At 44.2% G+C, this 26,527-nt stretch overlaps 2 protein-coding genes across 6 annotated transcripts in view; both read left to right on the top strand.

Annotated features, from left to right (window-relative positions):
• Positions 1–22,650, top strand: part of LOC132512982 (G protein-coupled receptor associated sorting protein 3-like) — a 145,454-nt gene extending 122,804 nt beyond the window's left edge. The window contains exons 2-6 of one of the 5 annotated variants that reach the window (XR_009538408.1): positions 267–334; positions 680–756; positions 18,149–18,245; positions 18,593–18,668; positions 18,999–19,116. Coding sequence is in view for 2 of the 5 variants with exons in the window: in XM_060137125.1 (XP_059993108.1) it covers positions 19,149–20,843 (1,695 nt within the window). In the remaining 3 variants the exon portion in view is untranslated. Of the gene's footprint in view, positions 1–266; positions 335–679; positions 757–6,616; positions 6,690–18,148; positions 18,246–18,592; positions 18,669–18,998 lie in introns of those variants that run through there. The other 4 variants (XM_060137125.1, XM_060137126.1, XR_009538411.1 and 1 more) reach the window with 4 other exon arrangements.
• On the top strand, positions 997–4,313 carry GPRASP2 (G protein-coupled receptor associated sorting protein 2). Its single transcript, XM_060137124.1, has one exon. The coding sequence runs from the start codon at positions 1,406–1,408 to the stop codon at positions 3,974–3,976; it is 2,571 nt and encodes an 856-aa protein (XP_059993107.1). The 5' UTR covers positions 997–1,405; the 3' UTR covers positions 3,977–4,313.
• Positions 22,651–26,527: the final 3,877 nt, after the last annotated feature.

The following is a 26,527-nucleotide window of genomic DNA, read 5'->3' as shown; positions in this document are numbered from 1 at the left end:
AAGGCAAAGGATGTGGTGCACCTAGTGGTGAATCCTCAGAATTGGAGAAGGGAGCAATGCGAAAAATATGACGTCAAGAGAAGATGTTTGTTATCTGGAATGCTGAAATAGAGGGCCAAGATAAAATGAGAATATTCTACTAAGAGGACTCTGAATATTGAAAGACAGTATATGGAGTCCTATCCTTGATATTGGTCTGTCCATCAGGCGCTTAGTTGCTACCATGGTCTTCTGATTGTCTTAACCTTTTTATCTTTGGTCCATAGGTCTGCTTTAAGGCTGGTTACTTCTGCAAAGAAGGAAAGAAGGAAAAGACTGCCTTAAATCTCTGGAGGTTTGTGCAAAGTGGGGCAATGCAAGGGGCAGCTACAGAGGAAGATTGACAGGTGTTTTTGATCCAGTTGGGTGTCTTTGATTCACATGTCTTACTCTCTTTCTGATTTGCACACTGCTGCAGAACCCGTTTCCCATTTCCTGCAGGAGTATTAGGACTATTGGGGTAGGTGTGGATTGGGCTGTGAATGGGCGGAGAAGATCTGAGAGCAGGAATCAAGCGACAGGAAACATCAGACAAATTAGACACTTAAACAGAAAGAGATACTTGCATCAGGGATCAGGGTGTCTGCCTGTCAACCAAGCACTCAGACTTAATTTCTCCTGTATGTTTACTTATCCATAGGATGGCCTGCTGTTTGCTTAAGGCTTAACACCACTGGAACAAAGCAAGGAGAGGAAAATTTCACCACAACAGTGCAGGTATGAGAATGGGTACAACTTTTGGGTGGGGTAGAGGAGACCAGCACAGGTCCAAGGGTGACTAGGGTCTGGTCTGAGGGCTCCTCAGCCTCTCCCATTGCCAAGATACTTTCCCACCATTTTCTCACCTGTGTTGTAGCAAGCAAAGCAGTGTGACAGCTCTGGGGGTAAAGGGTGTGGGGTGAAATGAGGATAACAGAGAGACTTTCTGATAGCCTAACTCTCCCACGAAGCATTCAAGGTCCAGTCTCTGTGTGTGGGTCTTTGCATGGAGTGACACAGTTGGAAGAGACTCAAAGCCGCACGTCGTTCTCGATTCCTAGATTGATCTTCAGTGGTATCTCTGGTGGTGGTGGAATTGCTGCTAACCACCACCCTCAACAGGTGTGCGCCCACCCGGGAACCATCCAGCCTCTCCCAGTTTGGTTGTGCTTCTTCTGCACTCTGTCTGTAATATTGGCTGAGACTGGGATTGGAAAGGAGGCTGATTGACTGCTGGCCTGGTGATTGACTCTAACGTTTGTTTCCAACTGTATCACCTGAATCATCGAAAGATTAGAGTGTGAAGATAGAAAACTGTGACAGATCTGTGGTAGAGGCTGAGACTGGGATAGTGGTATTTAATCAGGACTCCTCTGTAACTTGTATTATGACTGGGGCTGAGATTGAGCCTGGTGTCCAGGCCAAGCCTGAAAAGAAGCCTGGAGAAGAGGTTGGAGGTGGGGCTGAGAGAGAGAATGAAGTCCCAATGGTGGTCAGACCAAAGGTTAGGACCCAGGCCACACCTGGGGCAAGGCCCAAAACTGAGTCCAAGGCTATGGCTGGGGCAAGGCCCAAAACCGAGTCCAAGGCAATGGTTGGGGCAAGGCCTAAAACAGAGTCCCAGACAATGGCTGGGGCAAGACCCAAAGCTGAGTCGCAGACAATGGCCGGGGCAAGGCCCAAAACTGAATCCCAGGCAATGGCAGGGGCAAGACTCAAAACTGAAGCCAGGGCAGTAGGTGGGGCACGTCCTAAGACTGAAGCCAAGGCAATCCCTGGGGCAAGGCCCAAGGATGAAGCCCAGGCTTGGGCCCAGACTGAGTTCGGGGCTGAGGCAATGTCGCAATCAGAGGGCGTGTCTCAGACCAATGCAGTAACCTGGCCACTGGTCAATACTGAGTCTGGGTCAGCTGCTAAACCTATGGCCCTATCTGTGGATAGGGAACTGGTCAATGTAGACACTGAGACCTTTCCTGGCTCCCAGGTTCAGACAGGAATCCAACCCTGGTTTGGATCGGGGGAGGAAACTAATATGGGGTCTTGGTGCTATCCCAGGTCCAGGGCCAGAGAGGAGGCCTCTAATGAGTCTGGATTCTGGTCAGCAGATGAGACCTCTACAATGTCCTCTTTCTGGGCTGGAGAAGAGGCCAGTATCAGATCATGGCCTAGGGAAGAGGCCAATACCAGGTCCAGGCACAGGGCCAAACATCAGCCTAATCCCAGATCCAGGCCCAGATCCAAGCAAGAACCCTATATTGATTCCTGGTCTGGGTCTGAGGAAGAGTCTGGCAACCCATTCTGCTTGTGGGCTGGAGAAAATACCAATAATTTGTTCAGGCCCAGAGTCAGGGATGAGGCAAATATGAGGTCCAAGCTCAGGACAAAGAGAGAGGACTTTTTTGAATCTGAGTCTGAAGACGAGTACTATAAAGAGTCTTGGTTTTTACCTGGAGAAGAAGCCAATAGTAGATTCAGACCCAGAGACAAGGAAGAGTCTAATACTGTCTTGAAGCCCAGGGCCCAGAAAGATGTTAATAACAGTGACAGGGTCAAACAAGAGCCCAGGTTTGAGGAGGAAGTCATTATTGGGTCCTGGTTCTGGGCAGAGAAAGAGGTCAGTATGGAGGCTGGGGCTTCAGCCATTTGTGAATCTGAGCCAGGGGCCGAGGAGGGGGCCATTGGTGGATCCTTGTTCTGGGCGGAGGAAAAGTCCAGTTTGGGTGCTGTGGCCAGAGAAGAGACCAGGCCAGAGTCTGAAGAAGAGGCCATATTTGGGTCCTGGTTCTGGGACAGGGATGAGGCCTGCTTTGACTTAAATCCCCATCCTGTGTACAAGGCTAGCCCCAGGTTCAGAGATACAGCTGAGGAGGGAGTTAATGTATCATCCAGGCCCCAAACCTGGGAAGAGGTCACTGTTGAATTCAAACCTGGTCCTTGTCATGGGATTGGCTTCCCATCCCCAAGCCCCTTTAGAATTCCTGAGGAAGCAGCATCCGTATACTCTGAAATGTTTGAGGGAAAGCCCAAGAATGTGGAAGTTACCCCAGAAGGGGAAGAGCAGGAATCTTTGCTTCAGCCTGATCAGCCTGACCCTGAGTTCCCATTTCAGTATGATCCGTCCTACCGGTCAGTCAGGGAAATTCGAGAACATCTTAGGACCAGGGAGAGTGCAGAGCCAGAGAGTTGGTCCTGCAGCTGCATACAGTGTGAGCTTAAAATTGGTCCTGAAGAGTTTGAAGAACTCCTTCTATTAATGGACAAAATTCGAGATCCTTTCATTCATGAAATATCTAAGATTGCCATGGGTATGAGGACTGCTTCTCAGTTTACCCGTGATTTCATTCGCGATTCAGGAGTTGTCTCACTTATTGAAACTTTGCTCAATTATCCCTCCTCCCGAGTTAGGACAAGTTTTTTGGAAAATATGATTCATATGGCTCCACCTTACCCAAATCTAAACATGATTGAGACATTCATATGTCAAGTGTGTGAGGAAACCCTTGCTCATAGCGTGGGTTCCCCTGAGCAGCTGCTTGGATTAAGGATGCTTAGACACCTCACTACAACTACAGACTATCACACACTCGTTGCCAATTATATGTCTGGGTTTCTCTCCTTATTAACCACAGGCAATGCAAGAACAAAATTTCACGTTCTGAAAATGTTATTGAATTTGTCTGAAAATCCTATGGTGGCAAAAAAACTATTCAGTGCCAAGGCTCTATCGATATTTGTGGGTCTCTTTAACATAGAAGAGACAAATGATAACATTCAAATTGTTATTAAAATGTTTCAGAATATCAGTAGTATTATAAAAAATGGAACAATGTCCTTAATTGATGATGATTTCAGTCTTGAGCCGCTTATTTCTGCATTCCATGAATTTGAGAAGTTAGCTGAGGAACTGCAAGTCCAAATAGACAATCAGAATGATCCTGAGGTGGGACAGCAAAGCTAATATGATTAACCACCTGCCTCTGATCAGCCTTATGTTCCCAAAGAACCCTGAGTAGTGCTTTGGTTTTCAGTCTGGTTTTATTTTGTAACTTATATTTTAATGCTGATGTTAACTTTGTCCAATTCTTGGTTTGAGCTGGATCATTTTGTGGATGCCAAATGACTATTAGTGCTGAAAAAAATTTGTTGATATTTGTCTTGCTGTCCATTGCTGTATTTTTCAGTATTGAGCTTCCAATGAACTGAGCCGCCTGTGTAACCTACCCTGCTATTCATTGTTTAAACATATGGTTCTCTATTCAAGTCTGTGTTTTCAATAAAGTTCTGTGTGAAAAGTGGCAGAAGTGACCCTTCTTCAGTTCAAAATCGAGGTGTAGATACAATGTGCACAGTTACAAACATAGACAATGAGTAGTATGACATACATACCTTCATTGGAAAATCCCATTCCTGGATCTTAAGAAGGAAGAGATTACAGTGGGTTGTGGTACTTGAGGAATGCTTCAGAGAAGAGGCACGCACTTAAATTTGGTCACTGAAAAGTAGGCTAAGACAACCCATTAGGTCATTCTTGGAAGTGAGCAGTGGCGGTGTAAAGAAAAGTGTGTAATTGGAAAATCTGTTCCAGTAGTGTGGATATAACCTGTCTGCCTGGAATAGGTGAGACAAGTTTAATGAGGGATGCAGTTGGAATGAGGCCACTTTGGAGAACTAAGTTGGGCCAGATCTGCACATTTTGCAACACAAAGTACAGGTGTTGCTCAGTGCCACCTGAAGAGTGAAAGAGTACAACAGCACACCAATTAAATGGAGTCAGGAATAAGCTTTCCTTTGTGATCCTAATCCAAGGAAAGTATTAAGGAAATACCACGCAGCTATTAAAAATGTTCTATTTATTGGCATGAAATGACACATGCTTTTATATCTGGTGTAATAGAGAAGACTGTGACATCATCTGTGGAAAATTAGATCCCATTTTAAAAACTGTGTAAATAGACACAATTTCTGTGCAATTTCAATATGACTTTCTAAGAAACTTCATATATTCCATAATCTGGAAGAAAATACACTATGCTAAATAAGTTTTCAGTGACAGACATTGGGGAGATACAAAAATTAATTAGACAAGGATTTTTTCTTTTAATATGCTTACATCTAGTGCCTCAAGTTGTAGGTGGACATGTTGGAAAGGATACAGTTATGTAAATGAATATATGTTAAAAAGAATTTTTTAGAGATAAACTCATTTAGAAAAGTTGAAAAGGAATGAGACTTCAGAAAGATTAGCTTATGAAATGTTTTAAAGAAAAGTAAAATTACCAAGGTTGCTAAGTTTATACTAGTCTCTTGTACAAAGATGGCAACCTTTTTACATGACTGTTGCATTTGAAAGATCATCACGTTTCCTTTTGGAGTGACAGCAAAGTTCCAGAAGTAGATAGTGGTAATGATTGCACAGCATTGTGCATGTACTTAATGCCACTGAATTGTACACTTTAAAATGGTTAAAACAGTAAGCTTTGTGTTATGTGTGTTTTCCACAGTAATAAGTAAAAACATCATACCATACCTTAAGACAAGAATTGCGGAAGTCAGGGATAGAGTTGGTTTGGAGAGGGAATACAGGCTTATGGGAAATATCATATGTTTTATTATTTTTAGACATGGTGAAATGTTATTTCTGTTTTGTCTGAGAATGTTAATTTTTGAAAAGGTAAAATTATGATTTGTAAATTAGAAATGAACACATGGAAGTTTTTTTTCAACACAACAACTGCTAAGATTATGAGAATGGTTGAAGGAGATGTGTATATACAATATACACAATAATATAAACAAAACATGTATATTAAATTTCATACACACATAGAAAATTAATAAATGTTAGTATAACATTGCTGGATCAAGTACAAAACTGATAGATATCTTAAGGGCGATAAATTGAAACCATTTATATTATCTGTTCCACTGGACATAAATCATTTCCATAGCTATTGGACAAAATACCTACAAGTTAACATAAGTCTCTTAGGGTTGAAAACTTGCTCTATCAACAGAAAGTGAAGCCCAGCACTGCACTGAACAAGTATCCAGTAACTTATGTTGTCTTTTCCCAATTTTTGTATAATTTTTCTGACAGTGCAACCTGCTTTCCCCACCACCACCCAATTCTAGGCTGCAAGGTTTATGGAAGTAGGGCAAAGTGGCAGTTTTGCTTCCATTCACAAACCACAAGTGCTAACAGAGATCGTCCTGGTGGTGGAAATTGGAGATTGAATGTTTGTTTTGGCTATCAGTATTTTTCAAGACAGATCCTGTGTGTGTTTTAATACGTCACCCGAGTTGTGCACAGAATACTGAAAGTCAGTTGGTCTCCAAACTCCTCATGGGGTGTTCCTCGCCAGCCCTGTGCTCCTACAGAGCAAGGCCCAGGCTTAGGGCTGGAAGCTTTGGCTCCGAATCCAGCCTTCCTTTCAGCTCTCTATCTTCACCCCATCAGGAGCTTCAGATTGTTCTAGCAAGCAGCTCAACCCCAGAGGCACAAGACTGTGCCCTGCGTGCTGCGGGGCTGCGGCGGACTTGCCGACTGCGCGGTCACGTGGGGCTAACTGTGGGTCACGTGACCGCACCTCTCACTTAGACCGGCGTGGAGGTGTGTCGCACTGAAAAGGGATGGGAAAGATTGGCACCTGATGCTTGACAGACGGCAGTGAGAGGAGTGGTCGGACGTGATGGTGGATGCGTGGGTGAGTGTCTCTCCATGCTGCATTAGCCTGAAAGCTAATCCCTCAGGCGCCCAGAATTATGGCCTTTGTTGGCTGAGGACACAATCCCTCAGCCAATCGCGAGCGTCTTAGCCAGGGTCTGTTTTTGTCCAGGAGCTGAAGAGGCAGGAAGTCATCCTGCGGGAGGCATACGTGGAGGGAAGCATCGGCCGCTGCTAGAGGAGGTGGGCTCGACGCCGGATATTGGCATCCGTGGGAGGTGGTGGTGGAGACTAGGTCCGGGTAGAGGAAGTGTCTCGGAGCCTCGCGCTCCCTCCTGCCTTCTGCAAGCCCCTACCCCACCCTCATCTCCCCGCCCAGCGCTGCGTGACTCTGTTTCTCTGTGTGGGTGGGAGAGGTGGACACGTGGAAGCAGTTGGCTTCAGGGGAGCCCAGAGAGAGGAAATGGTGAAGTGACAATTTGTGAACACCGGTGGCCCTGGATCAGGAAACGCAGGTGTGAGGATACGAACTGTGAGCTACACTCCCTTCCTCCCACCTAGCTGGCACTCATTCTCTACTGTTTGTCTTTTCCAGATTGTGAGACAAGCTCATAATTGGGGGAGGGGGGAGATCCAAGGCTCCAGCTGCCTGGAGATGCAAGAGAGGAATGAACCCCAATCTGGGCAGCTCTGGGGAATGGGAGCTAACAGACTCAGGAGGAGGGAATCTGGATGCTTTGGGCCCTTCACATAGGATTTCTCTTTGGGATACTGCCAAGCTTCTCAACTCCCAAGATGATACCTGGACCTGAGCTCCAGGCAGCAGCTCCCTCCCATCTAGGAACTCAAAAGCTGATACTCCATCTAGGCTCCCTCCTGCTACTGTGCTGGGCCTCAGAATAGGGTTTTTCTGGGAACCATCTATGGAAACTGTTTTATGGATGGTCTCATGTGTCCGCTCTGCAGACACTTCGCTCTCTTCCTTGTGTTTTGCTCTCTGTCCACTTCTTAGGGCTTGTTCCTTTGGTCTTATCCTAGGTAGCAGCCTTTGGTAAGTCCTTGTCCTCTTTCTAACTGAATTATCCCCACTCCCCCTACCCACCTCTCTCTCCCTACCCTGGCATCCACTGGATACCAAGGCAGTTTAAGAAAGTGCCACTAGGAAGTAATGAATTTTCCTAAGCCCACTCATATCCTTATTTTTATACTCACTATAGAGTTGAAACTATGCAGTAATACTACTTCAGGCCCTCCTGTTTATATATATATATGTTTTTGTGTTTTTTTTTGGCGGTACGCGGGCCTCTCACTGTTGTGGCCTCTCCCGTTGTGGAGCACAGGCTCTGGACGCGCAGGCTCAGCGGCCATGGCTCACGGGCCTAGCCGCTCCGAGGCATGTGGGATCTTCCTGGACCAGGGCGCAAACCTGTGTCCCCTGCATCGGCAGGCGGACTCTCAACCACTGCGCCACCAGGAAAGCCCCTTCCTGTGGGCATGTGGGTAAAATTAGAGATTGAGGCCTTAGGACTACCTCCTCCTCTCTTACCCCCTGCCTCCTTTGTATTATCCTCCTCCCTCCACTCTCCAGAATTCTGGTAATATAAGTATCAGGACCAATGTTTAGGTTGTGGCCTTTCTCCTCAAGCTTTGTTGTCTTGTCTGTGCTGTTTTAGAGTTTGACAAACACCTCAAACATCATGTGGTATAAGAAAAAATATATCCAACCTTTGTCCTTGGTTCCTGGCACAGGGCCTGAAAAAACCTTGGAATTTCTTGAGCCCTGGGAGTATCTTTGTTATGCTAATGAACGGACTGTGGTGGGTCCCTAGTTAGCTTCTGGTTGTGAGGATGTGATCTGGTCACTAGAAGGACCAACCACGTGATTAGAGTTGGAGCTTTAGGCCAGCAGGAACTCCAGGGAAGGAAGGAGGGCTGGATTTGGGGTTCGATCACATGAACAGTCCTGCCTATGTAATGAAACCCCAGTGAAAACTTCCTGGTTGGTGAGCACACTGATATCCAGGGAGGGTGATGTTGCCCTGAATCCATGTGAAGAGGACATGGAATCTGTATATCTCAGACCCTTCAAGACCTTGTCCTATGTATATCCTTTCTTTTTTTTTTTTGCCATACACGGGCCTCTCACTGTTGTGGCCTCTCCCGTTGCGGAGCACAGGCTCCGGACGGGCAGGCTCAGCGGCCATGGCTCACGGGCCCAGCCGCTCCGCGGCATGTGGGATCTTCCCGGACCGGGGCACGAACCCGTATCCCCTGCATCGGCAGGTGGACTCTCAACCACTGCGCCACCAGGGAAGCCCTATCCTTTCTAATAAAACTATAATTCTACATATAGCACTTTTAGTGCTTTTATCAAACTTATAGCAAACTTGCTTTTATCAAACTTATAGCACTTTTATCAAAACTGAGGGGGTCGTGGGAACCCCTGAATTTATAACTGGTCAGTCAGAAGTATGGGTGGTCCCCCAAGTCTTGCAACTGACACCTGATCTCAAGTGGGGGCAGTATTATTGGGGACTGCACCCTTAAACCTGTGGAGTCTGATGCTAACTCCAGGTAGTTGGTGTCAAAGAACTGATGTCAGAATAATAGTGTCACACATCCTTATTTTTAGCAGCCACCCCTAGATTAATATCTGTAAACTGACCTTTGATCCTATGCATCATGCATAAGCAAGTTAAAATAAAGGAGGCAGAGCCTACCAGTGTATTATGGGTGAAAAAAGCAGCATATGTTTTTGTGGCATGCGTCTACAATTTAGATGATTTTTAAAGTTCTCTCTATATTTTTTCCTTATCAGAGTTCCCTCAGCCTGTATTTCCTGTTGGGGGTACTGCATTTATATTTGGGGAACTTCACACTGCAGTCTGGAGAGATACCTCTAAGTCCCACATGCATCCCAGGGCAGATGCTTAACTAACTCACGCCTGTGGGTTTTTTCAGTCTCAGCCAAAGCACTGGGTAAGTGTGGGGGGGGTGTCCATGCATGAAGATGATTATCTCTGTTCTGATCACTCCTTGAGTAGCACTTGTAAGGGCCAAGATCATCCCTCAGTTTTTTCCTGGGAGTGTAGTTGAAGTAAATACCTCAACACTCATATAGCCCTTTTGTTTCTGCCCCCTTTCGGGATAAATATTATGGGCTATCTCATGTAATAAATATCAGGGCCTGTTCAGATGTCATTTGACCTACAATGTTGCTGCCTGGGGATAAAATTAGAGTGAATTTGTCATCTGTCCAATCATGAATGAAAGAAGGGTATCTTACAGCACAGCTGACCCTCTACTCTGCCCCCAATTTCAAAAAAGCAGCCTTCAGTGGGATCTCGTCTATAAAATACTACCAGGTCCCCAATGGAGGGTTTCAAGTCCCTGTACTTTCCCATACAATTCTACCTTTCCATCTCCATTTCTAACACATTCTTCCAAGTCAGGGCCAGGACCAGAATGAGATAAAGATACAATTTAAGGAGGCACTCACTCTTGCCTCACCCAGTCCATGCCCTGCTCCACTTTGCCTGCACTCAAGCCACATGGGACTATCTGCTATTTTCCAACCCAACTATACTCTGTGCTTTACTACTTTTGTGCATTTCCCCAGGCTTTTCCCTCAATCTTCAATGCCCTCATGCCCTTTCTCTGCCTGTAGGAAACACAGTCATCCTTTTAGGCTCAGCTCAAATGCTAGGGCCTGTTTGAAGTCTTTCTGATACTCTCACCCTTACTCTTTGCCCCTTGGTAGAAAGTAATGCCTCCATCCTATGTACGTACACAGTATTTTATTCACCCCTATTTTAGCATTTGTTTCTTTGTATCATGCACTGGAGCGTTTTTTATGAATAAGACAGAACTAGTGTTGAGGGCCAGGTAGCATAGAGGAAGAAACTTGGACTCTGAAAGTGTGAATCAGACCCCAGTCAGTCTGACCTCAATGCCTGAGCCTTTTACTACTTTTCATAGTACAGTCGTCCTTCTGTATCCAGGGGGGATTGGTTCCAGGACCATCCAGAGATACAAAAATCCACAGATGCTCAAGTCCCTTATATAAAATGGCATATTATTTGCACATAACCTGTGCGCATCTCCCCATATACTTTATTTTATTATTATTATTTTTAAACATCTTTATTTTATTTTTTTTGGCTGCACTGGGTCTTCCTTGCAGCACACAGGCTCTTGGTTGCGGCACATGGGCTTGTCTCTGGTTGTGATGCTTGGGCTTAGTTGCCTGGTAACATGTGGGATCTTAGTTCCCCGACCAGGGATCGAACCTGCGTCCCCTGCATTGGAAGGCAGACCCTTAACCACTGGACCACCAGGGAAGTCCCCTCCCCATATACTTCAAGTCATCTCTAGATTACTTACAATACCTAATACAATGTAAATTCTGCGTGAATGTTGTAAATACAATGCCAATGCTACATAAATAGTTGCCAGTGTGTGTCAAATTAAAGTTTTGATTTCTGGAACTTTCTGGAGTTCTTTGATTCAAATATTTTTGATCCCTAGTTGGTTGAATCTGTGGATGCGGAACCCGGGATATGGAAGGGTGACTGTACTTATTGTTAATATCAAGATTTAATGAGTGCTTTATAAGTGCCAGATACTCTTCTAAGGGTTCTAAATATATTAACTTATTTAATCCTCAAAACAACTGTATAGAGTAGATGCTGTTATTGTCTCTGTTCTACACATGAGGAAGCTGAGGCACAGACTCGTAACTTGGCAAGCTCAGTTAGCAGAGCTTGATTTGATTAGCGGAGGAGCTGAGATTCAAACCTTTGTAGTTTGAATCTGGAGCTGGCATGTGTTGCCACTACACTACATCTATTGGGTTGGCCAAAAAGTTCGTTCAAACTTTTTTGCCAGCCCAATATATCCCTCTAGTGCTAATTATCACTAAAAGCTGCCATCATCACCATGACTATCTTCATCATCAGATTTTCTCCTCCTTACAGCTTGTAGCAAAGTACTTTATTCATCATAAAGAAACTTGAACCTGAGTGTTGCTAGACTCCCTGCCCCTTGTCCCCTTCTACCTGTGAATCAGCATACTCCGGATTTTCCTTCCTTCCCAACTTAATGGGCCATCATTTTTACTACTCACCTACCTCATCCTCTAGCGCCTGGCTCCACTGTCCTGGCAAAATCTCAGCTCTTGATAAATCCCAAATATCCACCTCCTTCTATACCTGTGTTGCTTAGTACAGTGCACCTGGGGAAAGTTAACCAAAACTTTCTGGCTGTTGACACTATGAATTTATCTTTCTCTACCTCAGTTCAGTCCTCAGGATAGAAAGCAGATAACCTTTGATATCTTTACACTATGGATATTTCACATGGGTGCACTTCCACACAATGACTCTCTGAATTGAAACTAGGCTTATCTATAAGCTCACGTATTTAATGTACCTCTGAACCCCCTAGATAAGTAAGGTTTAGGTTTTCTGCCTGAAGCCTTCCTTTTCAATCTAAAACAGAAGCCAATCACAGTTGTCAGACCTCTAGCAATCATTAGGCAAGATGTTCAGAATCTACAGTTTTCCTTTCATGTGGAAACATGAGTTCTGCCACTGGTTTTAAGAGGTAGGGCTTACTGACAGACAAAAGTCAGGAACTATTACTCACTGAAGCATTGTTTTGTGCCTGAGCATACATAACATTTAGGATTGTTCCATATAACAAGGAATTCAACTAAAACTAACTTTATAAGGAAATTTATTATCCACAGATCAGAAGTACTGAGGCAGAGAAGTCTTGGTGATTGTTTGATTCAGCTAAGGACTCAGCTTTTATCCATCTCTTTCTTCTGCCATTCATAATATCAACTTCCATCCTAAGGCTGGAAACTTGATGGCTGCAAGGAGTCAAGCAACTTTCCAAGGAAGAAAAGGAGATACCTTTACTGATGGCTTTGTCTTATGAGTGAGGACACTTTCCTCAGAAATCCTTCTGCAATCTTCTCTTCTTCATGTCTCATTGAGCAGAGTTACATCACCAGCCATTCCTGAACCAGAGTACCAAGGGGATGCATTATCCTTAGACCAAGCAGACTCACCTCTGGAATTTGGATCAGCCCTCCCTGTGGCACATCACCACAGGGAGGAGGGAGCATACTTATGTAAAAGTGATGTTCTTTTAGTAAAGGGTTATGTTAAGCAACACAGAATATACAAAGCATCAAGGTTGCCGTAAGAAAGAGCACAGCGGTGATGTCTTAGCAATCATGACCTCTAAAAGCCACCGTGGAGATAGCATCTACTCTTTTTTTTTTAACATCTTTATTGGAGTATAATTGCTTTACAATGGTGTGTTAGTTTCTGCTTTCTAACAAAGTGAATCAGTTATACATATACATATGTCCCCATATCTCTTCCCTCTTGCGTCTCCCTCACTCCCACCCTCCCCATCGCACCCCTCTAGGTGGTCACCAGGCACTGAGCTGATCTCCCTGTGCTATGCAGCTGCTTCCCACTAGCTATCTATTTTATGTTTGTAGTGTATATATGTCCATGCCACTCTCTCACTTCGTCCCAGCTTACACTTCCCCCTCCCCATATCCTCAGGTCCATTCTCTAGTAGGTCTGCGTCTTTATTCCCGTCTTGCCCCTAGGTTCTTCATGACCTTTTTTTTTTTTTAGATTCCATATATATGTGTTAGCATACGGTATTTGGTTTCCTCTTTCTGACTTACTTCATCTACTCTTACTGCTTTCCCCAGCCCACCCCATAATATGACTAGATCACAATTTTAATAGGAACTAGAAAGACCTGACACTTGCAGATATTTCAGAATATCAGATAGTTTCTCAGTTAGTGTGTACAAGAATCCTGTGAAGTAGTTATTACCAATCCCCTTTGAGGGATGACTTAACTGAGTTATAAAAACATTACGTACCTTTTCCAAAATGACACAAATAGTTAGTGGTAAAATCTCTATTTAAACTTTGGACTGCCTGGCTCTGAAGTCTGGCTAAGTCCCAGAGTAGAGCCCAGGGGAGAAAGTCAGAGAAACGGGTCTCTGAGAGAGGTGCGCATCGCTAGAGCCCAGGGGAGAAAATCCCATGCAGCCTCCTTTTAGAAAGTGCTTCCAGCGATCAGAAACTGGTAACTCTAGTCTAAGCAAGCACCTAGTAGTATAGTGCACTGCCGCTTCATGGTGGTGGTGGTGGTGGTGGTAACAGAGATGACTTTTCTACTGGGGTTAAGTCACAGTTGCTCAGACCTCACCACCAGGAACTTTGATTCAGGAAGTCTGAATTCTAATCTGCACTCCACGTTAAGAATTTGGGGGCTGAGATGCCAGGTTCAGGGAGTCACGTAAATTTTCTATACCTGTGAGGGAAAAGAGCAGGTATTTATGGAGCAGCTAGGCTTTCAAGGGCAACTTTATTCCCAGATCTGAAGTTCAGCTGAAAAGAAGAGGATGAAAGCTGTGTTCATTCGTCTTTAGTTATTCTGTTAAAATCCATAGGACACACTTCCAGTTTCAGTTCTGACATATAAAGAGCTTGGAAGTCATTGTTCCTGTACTTACAAGAAAAAAAGCTGAACAAACTGAGAATCAATGACTTATCTTAGACCCATCAGAGAACTGAGGTCACAGGGCAAATGACCACCCCAAATTCTGGAGAAAAGACATCCAGAGAGTCACAGCCTATATCTCTTTACATAGAGCAGAAACTGCTAGAGACATAAACAGGTAAGAACACTTAAGTGGGAATTTTGACAAATTGATAGAGACTGAGGGTGGAATAGCAGGAGAGTGAGAAACCCCTAGGGACCTGCAGTCTTAGCAGTGTTGTGGGCTTTACCTCCAGGAACTCCAGCAGGTTCTCATAGTGAATATTCCAGAAAGATCTCCTCAGGGCTCTGGCAGTGGGAGGGGAAGTGTACACTCAATAAATACACCCCCGGGCTTCCCTGGTGGCGCAGTGGTTGAGAGTCCGCCTGCCGATGCAGGGGACGCGGGTTAGTGCCCCGGTCTGGGAAGATCCCACATGCCGCGGAACGGCTGAGCCCCTGAGCCATGGCCGCTGAGCCTGCCTGTCCGGAGCCTGTGCTCCGCAACGGGAGAGGCCACAACAGTGAGAGGCCCGCGTACAGCAAAAAAAAAAAAAAAAAAAAAGATAAATAAATACACCCCCGAGTCTTCTCCATAACAAAGGCCTAATCTCCAGCGGAAAAGACTTTCCCAGAGCCTTATCCCAGCTGAGGGAAAGGCATTCCTCCTATCCAGCACACTCTAGCCTTCCATTCTCCTGTAAAGGGGAGAAAGATGCTAAAGAAACACTTGTGAAGGTCACAGTCTAGAGACAGGCCCACAAAAGACTGGAATTTAACCAGAATATTATATAACACTTCCTCTCCTCTACATGCTAACAGGCCTCCAGTGTAGTAACAATGGAGTGCAGCTGAAAGAGTTGCAAGATGCAGACTCTCTCTGCAAGATGTAATTAGGGAAACACAAAGTTAAGAGGAGAGACAAAAATAAAGACGCTAGAGGAATTTGAAGACTGACACCTATAGCTACAGCAAACATTACACACAGCCCAACTGCTAACCAGCTTAACATAAAGCTTCTCACTGAAGGTCTATTTACCTCAGTTCCTATTACCCAACACATCATATCCAGCTTGCAACACAAAATTATAACACATAATAAAGGCAAGAAAAAGCATTATTTAAGGACACAAATCATCAGAACCAGGCTCAGATATAATGCAGATTTTGGAATTAAAAATAAGAATAATTTATTTGTTAATAGCCCTAATAGATAAACTAGACTGGTGTGTATGGCAAGTGTGTGAGATCCCAGTTGGTTCTAATCCCTGCCACATTCCCACCCTGCCAAAGATGATGAGCACTTGAAGGCAACTGCAAGAGAAGACCTGACAGAACCCGGGAAGAGAAGCCAGGACCGGCCCTACCTGGCTATGGGATGAGAGACAGGGAGGACTGTCTGAGCCGGTGCGTGTCCTGAGAGGGAAAGGCCCTCTTTCCTGGGCAACTGCGGGGGCGACGAAATGGCAAAGTGTGCTACCGTGCTACCACTGCGACTGAGAAAATGGCAGTGTGGCAGACAGGATGACGACACTGGCGCAGACAGGTGGTTTGTTTCCTCAGGCCAGAGGTCTGTCTAGGGCTGCCTTCCCTTAGAAGAGGGGCAGTGGCTCGGCCTCCACGGGCGCCGCCTCCCACCTTCCTCCCGCCCGCGGCCCCAGAAGGTGGAAAGCAGACCCGGGGAGGGCCGTCCTCACAGCTCCTCTGCCACTGGCGCCCAGGGAGGATGGCGCGCGCGATGGGGGAGGGTAGGGGGGCGGACTCCGATCAGGCCGGTACACACACACACACAGACACACACACACACAGACACACACACACACACCCCGGGACGATCTGTATCCATCCGCTGCTCCCTCCAGCGCGGCCCCTCCCTACCCTCCCAACCCCGGCCCCCACTGCCCACCGCCCACTGGCCCCACACGCTGCGGTGCCAGAAGTGTGCGGGATGGGAAGGGTGGTCGCCCGAAGAGTAGTGGCGGAGGGCCGGCGTGGCCCCGCCCCTGAGGCCGGGACTCCTCCAGGCCCCGCCCCTTTCTGGGTCGGAACTACGGTGGGTCTGGGAGGGGGCGTCGAGCCCATTCGTGCAGTATCCCTCCGCCCCCTTCCCGACACCCTCGCCGCGAGCGGTTGGTGCCGCAGCCTTCGTAGCCCCTGCCGGGTTTGGCGCAGCCGCGCGGGGGGCAGGACGCCTCTTTGCCATTCTGCCCGCACGGCGAGCGGTGGGAATCCGAGTGAGGAGCTGCGACAGGAGGGGGAGGCCGACCATCGGGACCCTGCGTCTGCGAAAGCAACTGGGGGTGTCTCGGGGGCGACGAGCGGCTCACACCCTGCACCGCGGACCCTGGCAACCTGACGAGGGGGAGGCAACCGGGTCGGAGCGGGTCTCTGAGAGAGGTGCGCATCGTTGGGGGACCCCTGGCGCTGAGGGGGCGGCGACCGGCGCGGACCGGTCCTGGGGCGCGAGGTCTTGGCCGCAGGTCTTTCCTCGGGTCCTGGGGAGGCAAACGGCGCGGCCGCTCCCCGGCGGGCTTTCTGGGCGCCCGCGCCCCGCCGTCGACGGTGCCTGTGCCAGGAGAGGGCTGTGGGGGAGGCTGCTGCGGGCGAAATGGCGGAGGGGAGCCGGGGTGGGGGCGTCGGAGAGGCCGCCTGGGGTGGCGATCAGAGCCCGGTGCCGAGCGGGCGGGCGCGGGGGGCCGCCCGCCCGGGCCCTGATTCTGGAAAGGGGTCTGTGGGACCCCGCGTGCCGGGTGCTGTCCCTTCGCACAGGCGCCTCTTTGATGCCAGAGTGTCCTGTGTGCGCGGTAGGTCTGGCACATTCCGTGAAAGGGGAACTGAGCGAGTAGATTATGAAGACACCAAAATGAAAAGTTTATGTGCCTCTTAATACAGCAGTTTTGTTGCCTTCCATATTTAGGTCTTGGACCCAATTAAATGCAAGAAAATGGCAGGTTGAGGAGTCAATAGGCTTTCACAGGAAGGATCCGTGTAAATAAATAATGTATTAATCCATCTTTCTCATTTGGGATCTGTTTTCTCAACATCCTAGCCCACCTTAATATGTTAAGGTGTGAGAATGGCTCTTCAGAATAGAGAAGAAATTTTTCTGAAGGGTCAATTTAGAACGCGTGAAGTCAGTTTGCATCTTCATTTTCTGTTTTTGGAAACCCAAACCCCAGCTACCCTTCACAGCCCCCTCTCATTTTGGTGCAGAAGCAGTCCCACAGAAGATTTTGTGGAGTTCCTGGGAAATTCTGAGACCTGAGAGACATTTATTTACTTATTCCTTGATTCTTCAAAAGGAGGTTTTAGGACCTGAATTCTGGGAATCTGTTCACTAACCTGATACTTTTCTACCATTGTCAACATACTCTCTTGGTGTTTTGCTGAATGCCCCTTCTCTTTCTATAGGGCGTGACTCTTCTCCAGCTAGTGGACTGTTCTGTAGTGGTAAGGGTAGCATCTCCTGAGGACACCTGCTATGTGGGCTGGCTGGCATAGGTGGTGAATGAGATAGGAACTATGTATGTGTGGGGAAGGGGAAAGGCAGGGGCATGCAAGATGGTATTGAAATAGTAGTCCCCATTATGTTCACTGCCTGTCTTCTAAATACAGTTGTTCCACTACCCATTCTTGCACCTCATCTTTTTGTTCAAGGAAGGTGTGGCCTCTGCTAGGAAAATGACTGACTTTAGTGTTGGGAGGTGTGATTAGACAAGCTGCAGGTCTTTGGGGAGTGGATGGGGGATCATTTGGGAGGAGAAGACAGGTGGGAGATATTTAACATGGCCTTGAATGTACAGAAGCATATGTTGTAACACTTGTCATGGGTGTTGGGCCATCTCAGTCTCTTTTGTTTTCTTTCCTCTTTTTGTCTATCCATAGGTTTGTTCCTTTATAGAGTACTGTAGAAATCTGCAGGTAGCTGTTCACTTTGAATTTGATTAAGAAAGAGGACAAAAGCTATTCATTTGGATCCAAGGTGAGTGTGAGCCTGAGCACCCCTATTGATTGGGAATGGGAATTGGCTGTTGGCGAGTAAGACCAGATCATATCTTGGAGCCATTGTCTTCCAACTTCCCACACACCTCTGCCCTCACATTTATGTATAGGAAATGGGGCTAGGGTGAGCCAGGATTGTGCCTATAGGGTAATTGATAGATACCTAGGAAGTGGGGAAGGAAGCCATGAGGAGGACCAAGGAGGCCAGAAACATTATATTCACAAAGCCTCAGATTTGGAAAGGCAGGTATTGGGTTTAGAAGCCAGAATGCATGTCTGTCTACCAAATACTTAAAATTCCAATCCCTCCTGTGTTTTTGTCCATAGGTCTGCCTGTGAGTCGACTATAGGGCTTATCAACACTGGAAGCAAGAAAGGAGAAAATTGCACCAGATCAGTGCAGGTTGGTGTGAGGCCTACCAGATAGACCTATAGAGTATAGTGGTATATACCAAAGGGGCTGGACACTCCTTAGCCTCTCTCACTTTCACCAAGCTTTCCCATCGTCTCTGTTCCTATTTGATGCAGAGACAAGAGTATGGAAGTGCCTGGGCAGGGCATTGTTGGGCATTAGTGGGACTGTGGAAGGGATAAAATGAGGTAACAGAGTTTTATACTATTCTACTTCTCCTACCACACAATCTATCTCTACTTTCACATGTCCTCTGTGGCTCTCTGCATAGAAAAGCACAGTTGGAAGAGACTCAAAGCCCATTTTCTTCTTCCACCTCAGGCCTATCTCCAGTGGTGGCTGTGGTGGCCTTGAAGTGACAGAAGATCATCACCTTCAACCCAGTAAAAGAATATTAAGATACTGACCTGGGACATATTGAGAACCAAAGCCAAGACTGTATAGAGCTATCTACATAACTGGGCTTCAACTATGGCTGGGGTTAAGAATGCAAGTAGAAAGAATAGGAGTAGAAAGAATGAGAGTAAAAAGAAGACCAAAACTGAAAATAGGGCTGGTGTACAAGCTGAAGCCAAGAGGGAGGCTACTGGCGTAGTCAGATCTGTAGCCAAGACCCAGGCCAAAGCAATAGCCAAGGCAGGGACTCAGGAAGATCCAGTGGCAGAGGTGAAGGCAGAGTCTAAGAACAAGATTGTTACTGAGATGAAGGAAGGAGCTCTGGCAGATTTCAGTCCCAAAGCTGAAGATGAGGCCACTAGAGCATCTCGGTTTTGTTCTGTGGCTGAGGCTAGTGCTGAGTCCAGTGCTGAGTCCAGGTCTACGTGTAAAGATAAGACTGGTATTGATACCTGGTTTTGGGCTGAGGAAGAAGCCAGTGTTGGTTCCTGGTTCTGGAATGGAGAAGAGGCTGGTAATCGTTTCAGTGCTAAGGATGAAGGTAAAGCTGATATTTGTCCCCCATCCTGTGCTAAGAATTTGGAGCCTGTGGCTGGGGCCAACTGCAAGGCTAGGCCAGGGGCTGAGGAGGAGGAGGAGGAGAACGTTATTGGGAGCTGGTTTTGGGATGGAGATGAAACTAGTTTTGACCCTAACCCTAGACCTGTGAGCAGGATAATTAAGCCCCAGCCTGTGGATGAAATTAATGAAAAAGATAGGCCCAAGGACTGGTCTGAGGTAACTATCTGGCCCAAAGCTCCTGCTGTAACTCCAGCAGTGTTAGGCTTTAGATCCCAAGTCCCATTTGAGAAAAAGCCTCCTTCATATGTTGTCCTGGCCTCCGCTGAGGAAAATACCCATTCTTTGCCTGTGGCAACAGCGTGCCCTTCTAGGAGCACTCCCTCAAGCTCACAGCCTGTCTCTGAGTACCCATTTGGTTCTGACCCTTGTATCCAGACCATAGAGGAGATTAGACGCCAAATCAGGATCAGGGAGGTGAATGGGATTAAGCCATTTGCTTGCCCTTGCAAAATGGAATGCTACATGGATTCTGAGGAGTTTGAAAAACTTGTTACCTTACTTAAATCAACTACTGATCCTCTCATTCATAAAATAGCTCAAATTGCAATGGGGATCATTAATGTTCATCCATTTGCCCAAGAGTTCATTAATGAGGTGGGTGTAGTGACACTTATTGAAAGCTTGCTTAGTTTTCCTTCCTCTGAAATGAGAAAAAAGGCTGTAATTACTCTGAATCCCCCCTCTGGGGATGAAAGACAACGCAAGGTTGAATTACATGTTAAGCATATGTGTAAGGAAACCATGTCTTTTCCCTTGAACTCACCTGGACAGCAATCCGGATTAAAGATACTAGGACAACTGGCTACTGATTCTAACCATCACCACATTGTTGCCAATTACTTTTCAGAGCTTTTTCATTTGCTCTCCCTGGGAAATCGTAAAACCAGAAATCTTGTTTTGAAAGTACTTTTGAATATGTCTGAAAATCCAACTGCAGCCAGAGACATGATCAATATAAAAGCATTAGCAGCATTAAAACTCATCTTTAACCAAAAAGAGGCAAAAGCCAATCTCGTTAGTGCTGTGGCCATATTTATTAACATAAAGGAGCATATCAGAAAGGGCTCAATTGTAGTTGTTGATCATTTGAGTTATAATACACTCATGGCCATTTTCCGTGAAGTTAAAGTGATCATCGAAACAATGTAAAATGAGCTAGAAATAGAAGAGAACCCTTTGAACAATCTCCAAACTCTAACAGGCTGTGTGTTCCCAAAGAGCCATGCATAATGTTTTGGTTATTACAATGTGCATGTTATAAATTACATCTTTAACACAATATTACCTGTGACAGTCTAGGTCTGAGCTAGACCATTTTGGGGTATCAAATTAATATTTCATTGTGAGTTGAAAACATCTGTTGATTATTCTCTTGTGTAGATGGGGAGCTTTTTAACATTTAAGATAGCAAATTGGTGCATCATAAGTAAGCTAACTTTTCATTATTATCTGCTTAGATCCATTTGCAGCTTCAAATGATTTAAAAAGATAATATCCTTGAATTTATAATCTAGTTGTAGAAACAAGGCATATACACACAAAAAGATATCTAACAGTACACACACACACATATATATGTATACACACACACTCATTGCCAAATGTGCACTCTCAATACGTAAAGAAAGCAGGGTTGCTACCGGCTGTTTAATGTAAAAGGAATTACTGTTTTCCCCCTATTCTACCTGCATCAGATAACTCATTCTACAACACACAAATGGCCCTGAATCTCAGATAAAATGTAATATTCATCTTTTATTTTGCTACTACATTTATAACTCCTATATTGTTAGGCTATTTCATTTATGTCAAGTAATCTTGCAGAAGAGAAAGGAGGTAGATGTAGGGAGGAAACATTTCCTGAGTACCCACTCATGTCAGATACTGTGTTGGCATTATATTTTACAGGTTTCTTCTTCTCAACAATGGTTCTCTGAGCTATGTACTGGTATTTTTTTTATGATTATAACTCGTTATTCTGGATTGCCTCCAATGGCAGTTAAGGAGGTTGAATACTTATTCCTAGATTCCCACAGCAGGCAAGTGTGGCATAGCTGTTTTGTCTGATACCAAAACCCGCTCTCATTGCACTACCTTATAGTCCTCTTCCACTTTTTGTGTGGCAGCCTTCAAGGCTCACAGACTGGTTTTAATGATTCAATTTTGCTGTAGATAATGTCCCTGCCAGTCTTGCAATTCTTAACTTCCTCTAAATGCACATGTCCATTAGGCATTTGGCTAAACCTTGCTGGAGTAAGAAGAAAAGTCTGGGATGAGTGTATGGATTTGAACTGGCAGTGTCTGGGAAACAGTAGGTGCCCCAAACTGTTGAATGAATGAAATGTAGATTTGGAGCCAAACAACTGAAGTTTGCTATGTGTCCTTCCTATCTTCTTCAATAAAGAACTGGAATCATTCTGTACATTGTTTCATACCTTACAGTTTAAAAGATAATTGCTTTTTTCTTCCTTGCAAAATTATACCTTAATTTGTTTACCATTTATAATTTATTCTCCTGTGTGTCATATGAAAAGATAAACGGTTCTATCTTTTACTAGTAGGCAAGCCTACTCTCTGCATTTGTACCAGCTAAAACTGTACAGGATAAACTTAATTGGAGAAATTTAGGCCCAGGCCCAGAACTGCAGCTTCATCAACACAAAACAGGAAAGCTAGGAGAGGAGCTGCTGCCTCAATCTACGTGATAGTGATTCCTGGAAGTCTGCGGTCCAGAAAGCATTCCCAGGACTTGGGCTATAGCTATAGACTCAGGGTAGGAATTACAACCCCTGGTCTGAGCTGAAGAGAATGTTTCAGTGTGTAAAAATATTGGGTTATATGCTTTGAGATTTTTAAACAGTTAAGAAATTAAAACAAGATCATACTGTAAATACTGTTTGTAACTTGCCTTTCTTCCCACTAACTGTATGTTGTGACCATCTTTCCATATCAATAAAGAGGCTTCTACAAATATTTTTGAATCTCTTAATGTTTTTCCTGTGTTAACATTTGGTGCATAGTGCCCTAATCTTTCATTGCATATCATCTGAATAAAGAATATGCATAAATTTATTCTCTTACAGAAATAGAACTACAGTATTCTGCAACTTGCCTTTTTGTCTTTTCAGTTATCTTTCCAATTTAGTATTATACAGATCTACCACATGCTTTTATTTAATAGCTTTATTGAGATATAATTGACATACCTCAAACCACACATATTTAAAGTATACAGTTTGGTAAGTTTTAACATATGTATACAGACATGAAACCATCACCACAATCAAGATAGCAAACATACCCATCACCCTGAAAAGTTTCTTCATGCCCCTTTGTAATGCCTCCTTCCCACCTCTCCCTGTTTTGTCCCCAAACAACCACTGATCTGCTTTCTGACAATATAGAATCATTTTCATTTTCTGTAGTTTTACATAAAAGGAATCATACAGCATATATTCTTTTGGAGGGAAGGGGATCTCACTTCTTTCACTCAGCATAATTATTTGAGATCCATCTATGTTGTTTTGTGTATCAATAGTTCATTGCTTTTTATTGCCAAGTAGTATTCTACTATATGTCTATACCACAGTTTGCACAGTTTATCCATTCATCTGTTGATGGGCATTTGGGTTTTTTCCAGATTTGAGCTACTGCAAATAAAGCTGCTACAACTGTTTCTTGTAGAACTGTTTGTATGGACATTTGCTTTTCTCTTGGATAACTACCTAGGAGTGGGATGTGGGTCATATGGGAGGTATACATTTAACTTTTTACATTTTCCAAAATGGTTGCGTCATATTACATTCCCACAGCAGTGCATGAGAGTTCTGATTCCTCCACATCCTTGCTAACGCTTGGTATGGTTGATCTCTTAATTTTAGCCATATCTCATTGTGGTTCTCATTTGCACTTCGCTAATCACTAATGATGTTGAACATCTTTTCATATGCATATTTGCCATCCATATATATTGGGTGAAGTAGGTATAAATATTTTGCCCCATTTTTTTAAAATTGAGTGGTTCCTTTTTATTGTCGATTTTTAAGAGTTCTTTATATATACTGGATATAAGTGTATTATTAGATATATGTTTTGCAAATATTTTCTCCCAGTCTGTGGATTGTCTTTTTATTCTCTTAAAAATGTCTTTTGGAAAGCAGAACTTTTTAATTTTAATGAAGAACAATTCTTTTACCAATTGTGTTTTTGTGTTAAATATAAGAAATTGTTGCCTAACCAAGGTCATAAAGATTGTATCCTATATTCTAAAAGTTTTACAGTTTTAGGTTTCATATTTAGGTCTATGATCCATTTTGAGTTTTTATATATGGTACACCTTATATATAGGTTGAAGTTCAATTTTGGCATAGTGATATCCAGTTGGTACAGTGTCACTTGCTTAAAAGACTCTTCTTTCTCCACTGAGTTGCCTTTGCATCTTTGTCAAAAATCAGTTGTCTCTGTATGTAATGGGTCTGTTTCTGGACTCTTTATTGAGTTCCATTGATCTACTTGTGTATCTTCATTACAATGCTACCTTGTCTTGATTACTGTAGCTTTATAATGTCTTGAAATCAGGCAGCGTGAGTCCTCTATTATTTTTCAGTTATTTGGGTTATTCTTACTCTTGCTTTTCCATATGAATTTTAGAGTCAGCTTGTCCATTTCTACAAAATCTCCAGCTGGGATTTTGATTGGGATAGCTTTGAATCAGTAGATAAATTTGGGGAGAACTAACATCTTAACAATATTGAATCTTCTGTTTATTTAGGTCTCCTTTAATTTCTCTCAGCAGCGTTTTATAGTTTTTATGCAACATACTTATTAGTTTATTCTTTCATATTCTTATTCTTTAGCATATTCTTATATTTTTTCTTCTGTGAGAAGTGACGCATCATTGTTTATGTCTTCATGCCTGTTTGAATATTTCTGTATGACAAATTCCTTGAAATGGAACCACTTTGTCAAAGATCATGAATGGCAATGCCCTCAAATAGAGCCACTTTGTCAAAGATCATGAATGGCAATGCCCTCCAGCCAAAACCACCAATATTTGAACAAGTTAGGTTATAGAGAGGAAGAACACACACCATGGGGAATCATGGGCTGCTTCAGTAAGGGGGTTTTAGAAACAACTTATTTTAGGATTAGGACTTGTGTTAGGTGATTTGGAGGAGGGTTTAAGGAAGTGAGGCTTTGCTGTAGATTGAAAGCTCAGGAAATATGAGTACAGTAGACCCTTGAAGAACATGGGTTTGAACTGAGTGGATATTTTTCAATAAATAGTGCTACAGTACTACATGATCATGGTTGGTTGAATCCGTGGATGTAGAATCACATATAGGGAGGGCCGACCGTAAAGTTATACACAGATTTTCAACTGCGTGGAGGGTCAGCACCGCTAACCCCCATGTTTTTTCAGGGGTCAACTGTAATTCTATGATTTGGTATCTAAATAAATCTTGTTCTACAAATGGGGAAGACTAGGTCAAGGCTAGAGTTGTGATAGGTAAAGAAGCAGCAGCCACTTATATTAGCCAGAATAGGAGGATATTTGGCCATTTTTGTGAATGGGACAATGTTTCTCTGTGTTCATACATGATTACAGATTACATGATTACATTTGTCTTGATATATCACAGTCGCAGAGTGGCCTTATCGGATGTTAATGTTCTGTGAAATTGTTTATATTCGACAAGAGAACAAACACCAAGGCTTAGCTGAGAATGCTGGGCCAGCTCATGGATGTCAAGGGCTGATTTTCTTCTTCTCATGGATATTTTCAAATTTTTACATATATTTGCTTACTGACCTTCAAAATATATCCCCTCAACCCATGGTGCATGAATGTCTATTTCTTCATATTCTTATCAACATTCAGTATCAATATTTTCAATCGTTGCTATCCTCAGAGGCAGAAAAATCATCTCTGTTGTTTTTATAACATTTTAAAGGCTACATAAATACTCTGTATATGAATGTGACAGTTAAATCGCACCTCTATATTCCATTGGGTTAATTCTAGGGATGTAAGGATGGACCCTATCACCTAGTGGGAGAAGGAGTGGAGTATATACATGCATGCATCACTTTGCCTATTTTACTCATGCCCCCTCATTGCTGCCCCTCCCATATGATCTCCAGATTCAAGCCCTGACAAGTACCACCAACTGACAACCAGAACAGAAAAGTTGTACCACTTTACACTTTGTGAACTAAATTTAAAACAGAAGAGTGAAGAGTTTAGCTTGCTGACATTGTGTTACAGAGTTTAGGTCCTGAACTCTCTTACGGGCCCACCCTTAGGCAACAACCACAGTCAGTAGACTGGCAACTGATATGTACATGCAAATACAACTCAAGACAGAATGGGGGTTATTATTATTGAGACAAGCACAAGCTTTGCAGTGAGCAAAACTGCTTTCCAGTTATAGCCTTATAAAGATTATATAAATATTTCAAGTTCTTCAGATTAAAGAGATTCGTCATTATTTTATAAAATAAGCTTCAAAACATCATCATAATTAATCATGAGTTGATAAAACATCTTTAGTAAACCAACATGCAGATTTTGCCTTAAGAGTTCATAGGACCCTCTTAGCTTATCTCTGGACACCTACTCTCAGCTGGACAGTGTTACATACCCTGTCAGCAAATCTGAAAGAACTCTGGCTACCTCTTTCCTAGAGGTGCCACGTCCCTCTCGATAGTCATTGCCAAAGTTTCCCTGAAGGAGAGGAGAACTCCAGAAATTTGAAAAATGTTTGTTGTGCATGTTGAACATTTAGCAAACTAAACTTGGCTGTTCTCATGTTGTGGTATTCAAAATAAAG

This window comes from Lagenorhynchus albirostris, chromosome X (genome assembly GCF_949774975.1).
Source record: "Lagenorhynchus albirostris chromosome X, mLagAlb1.1, whole genome shotgun sequence".
Taxonomy (NCBI): domain Eukaryota; kingdom Metazoa; phylum Chordata; class Mammalia; order Artiodactyla; family Delphinidae; genus Lagenorhynchus; species Lagenorhynchus albirostris.
The sequence above is the reverse complement of the archived record's forward strand: the minus strand, read 5'-3'. Positions and strand labels throughout refer to the sequence as shown.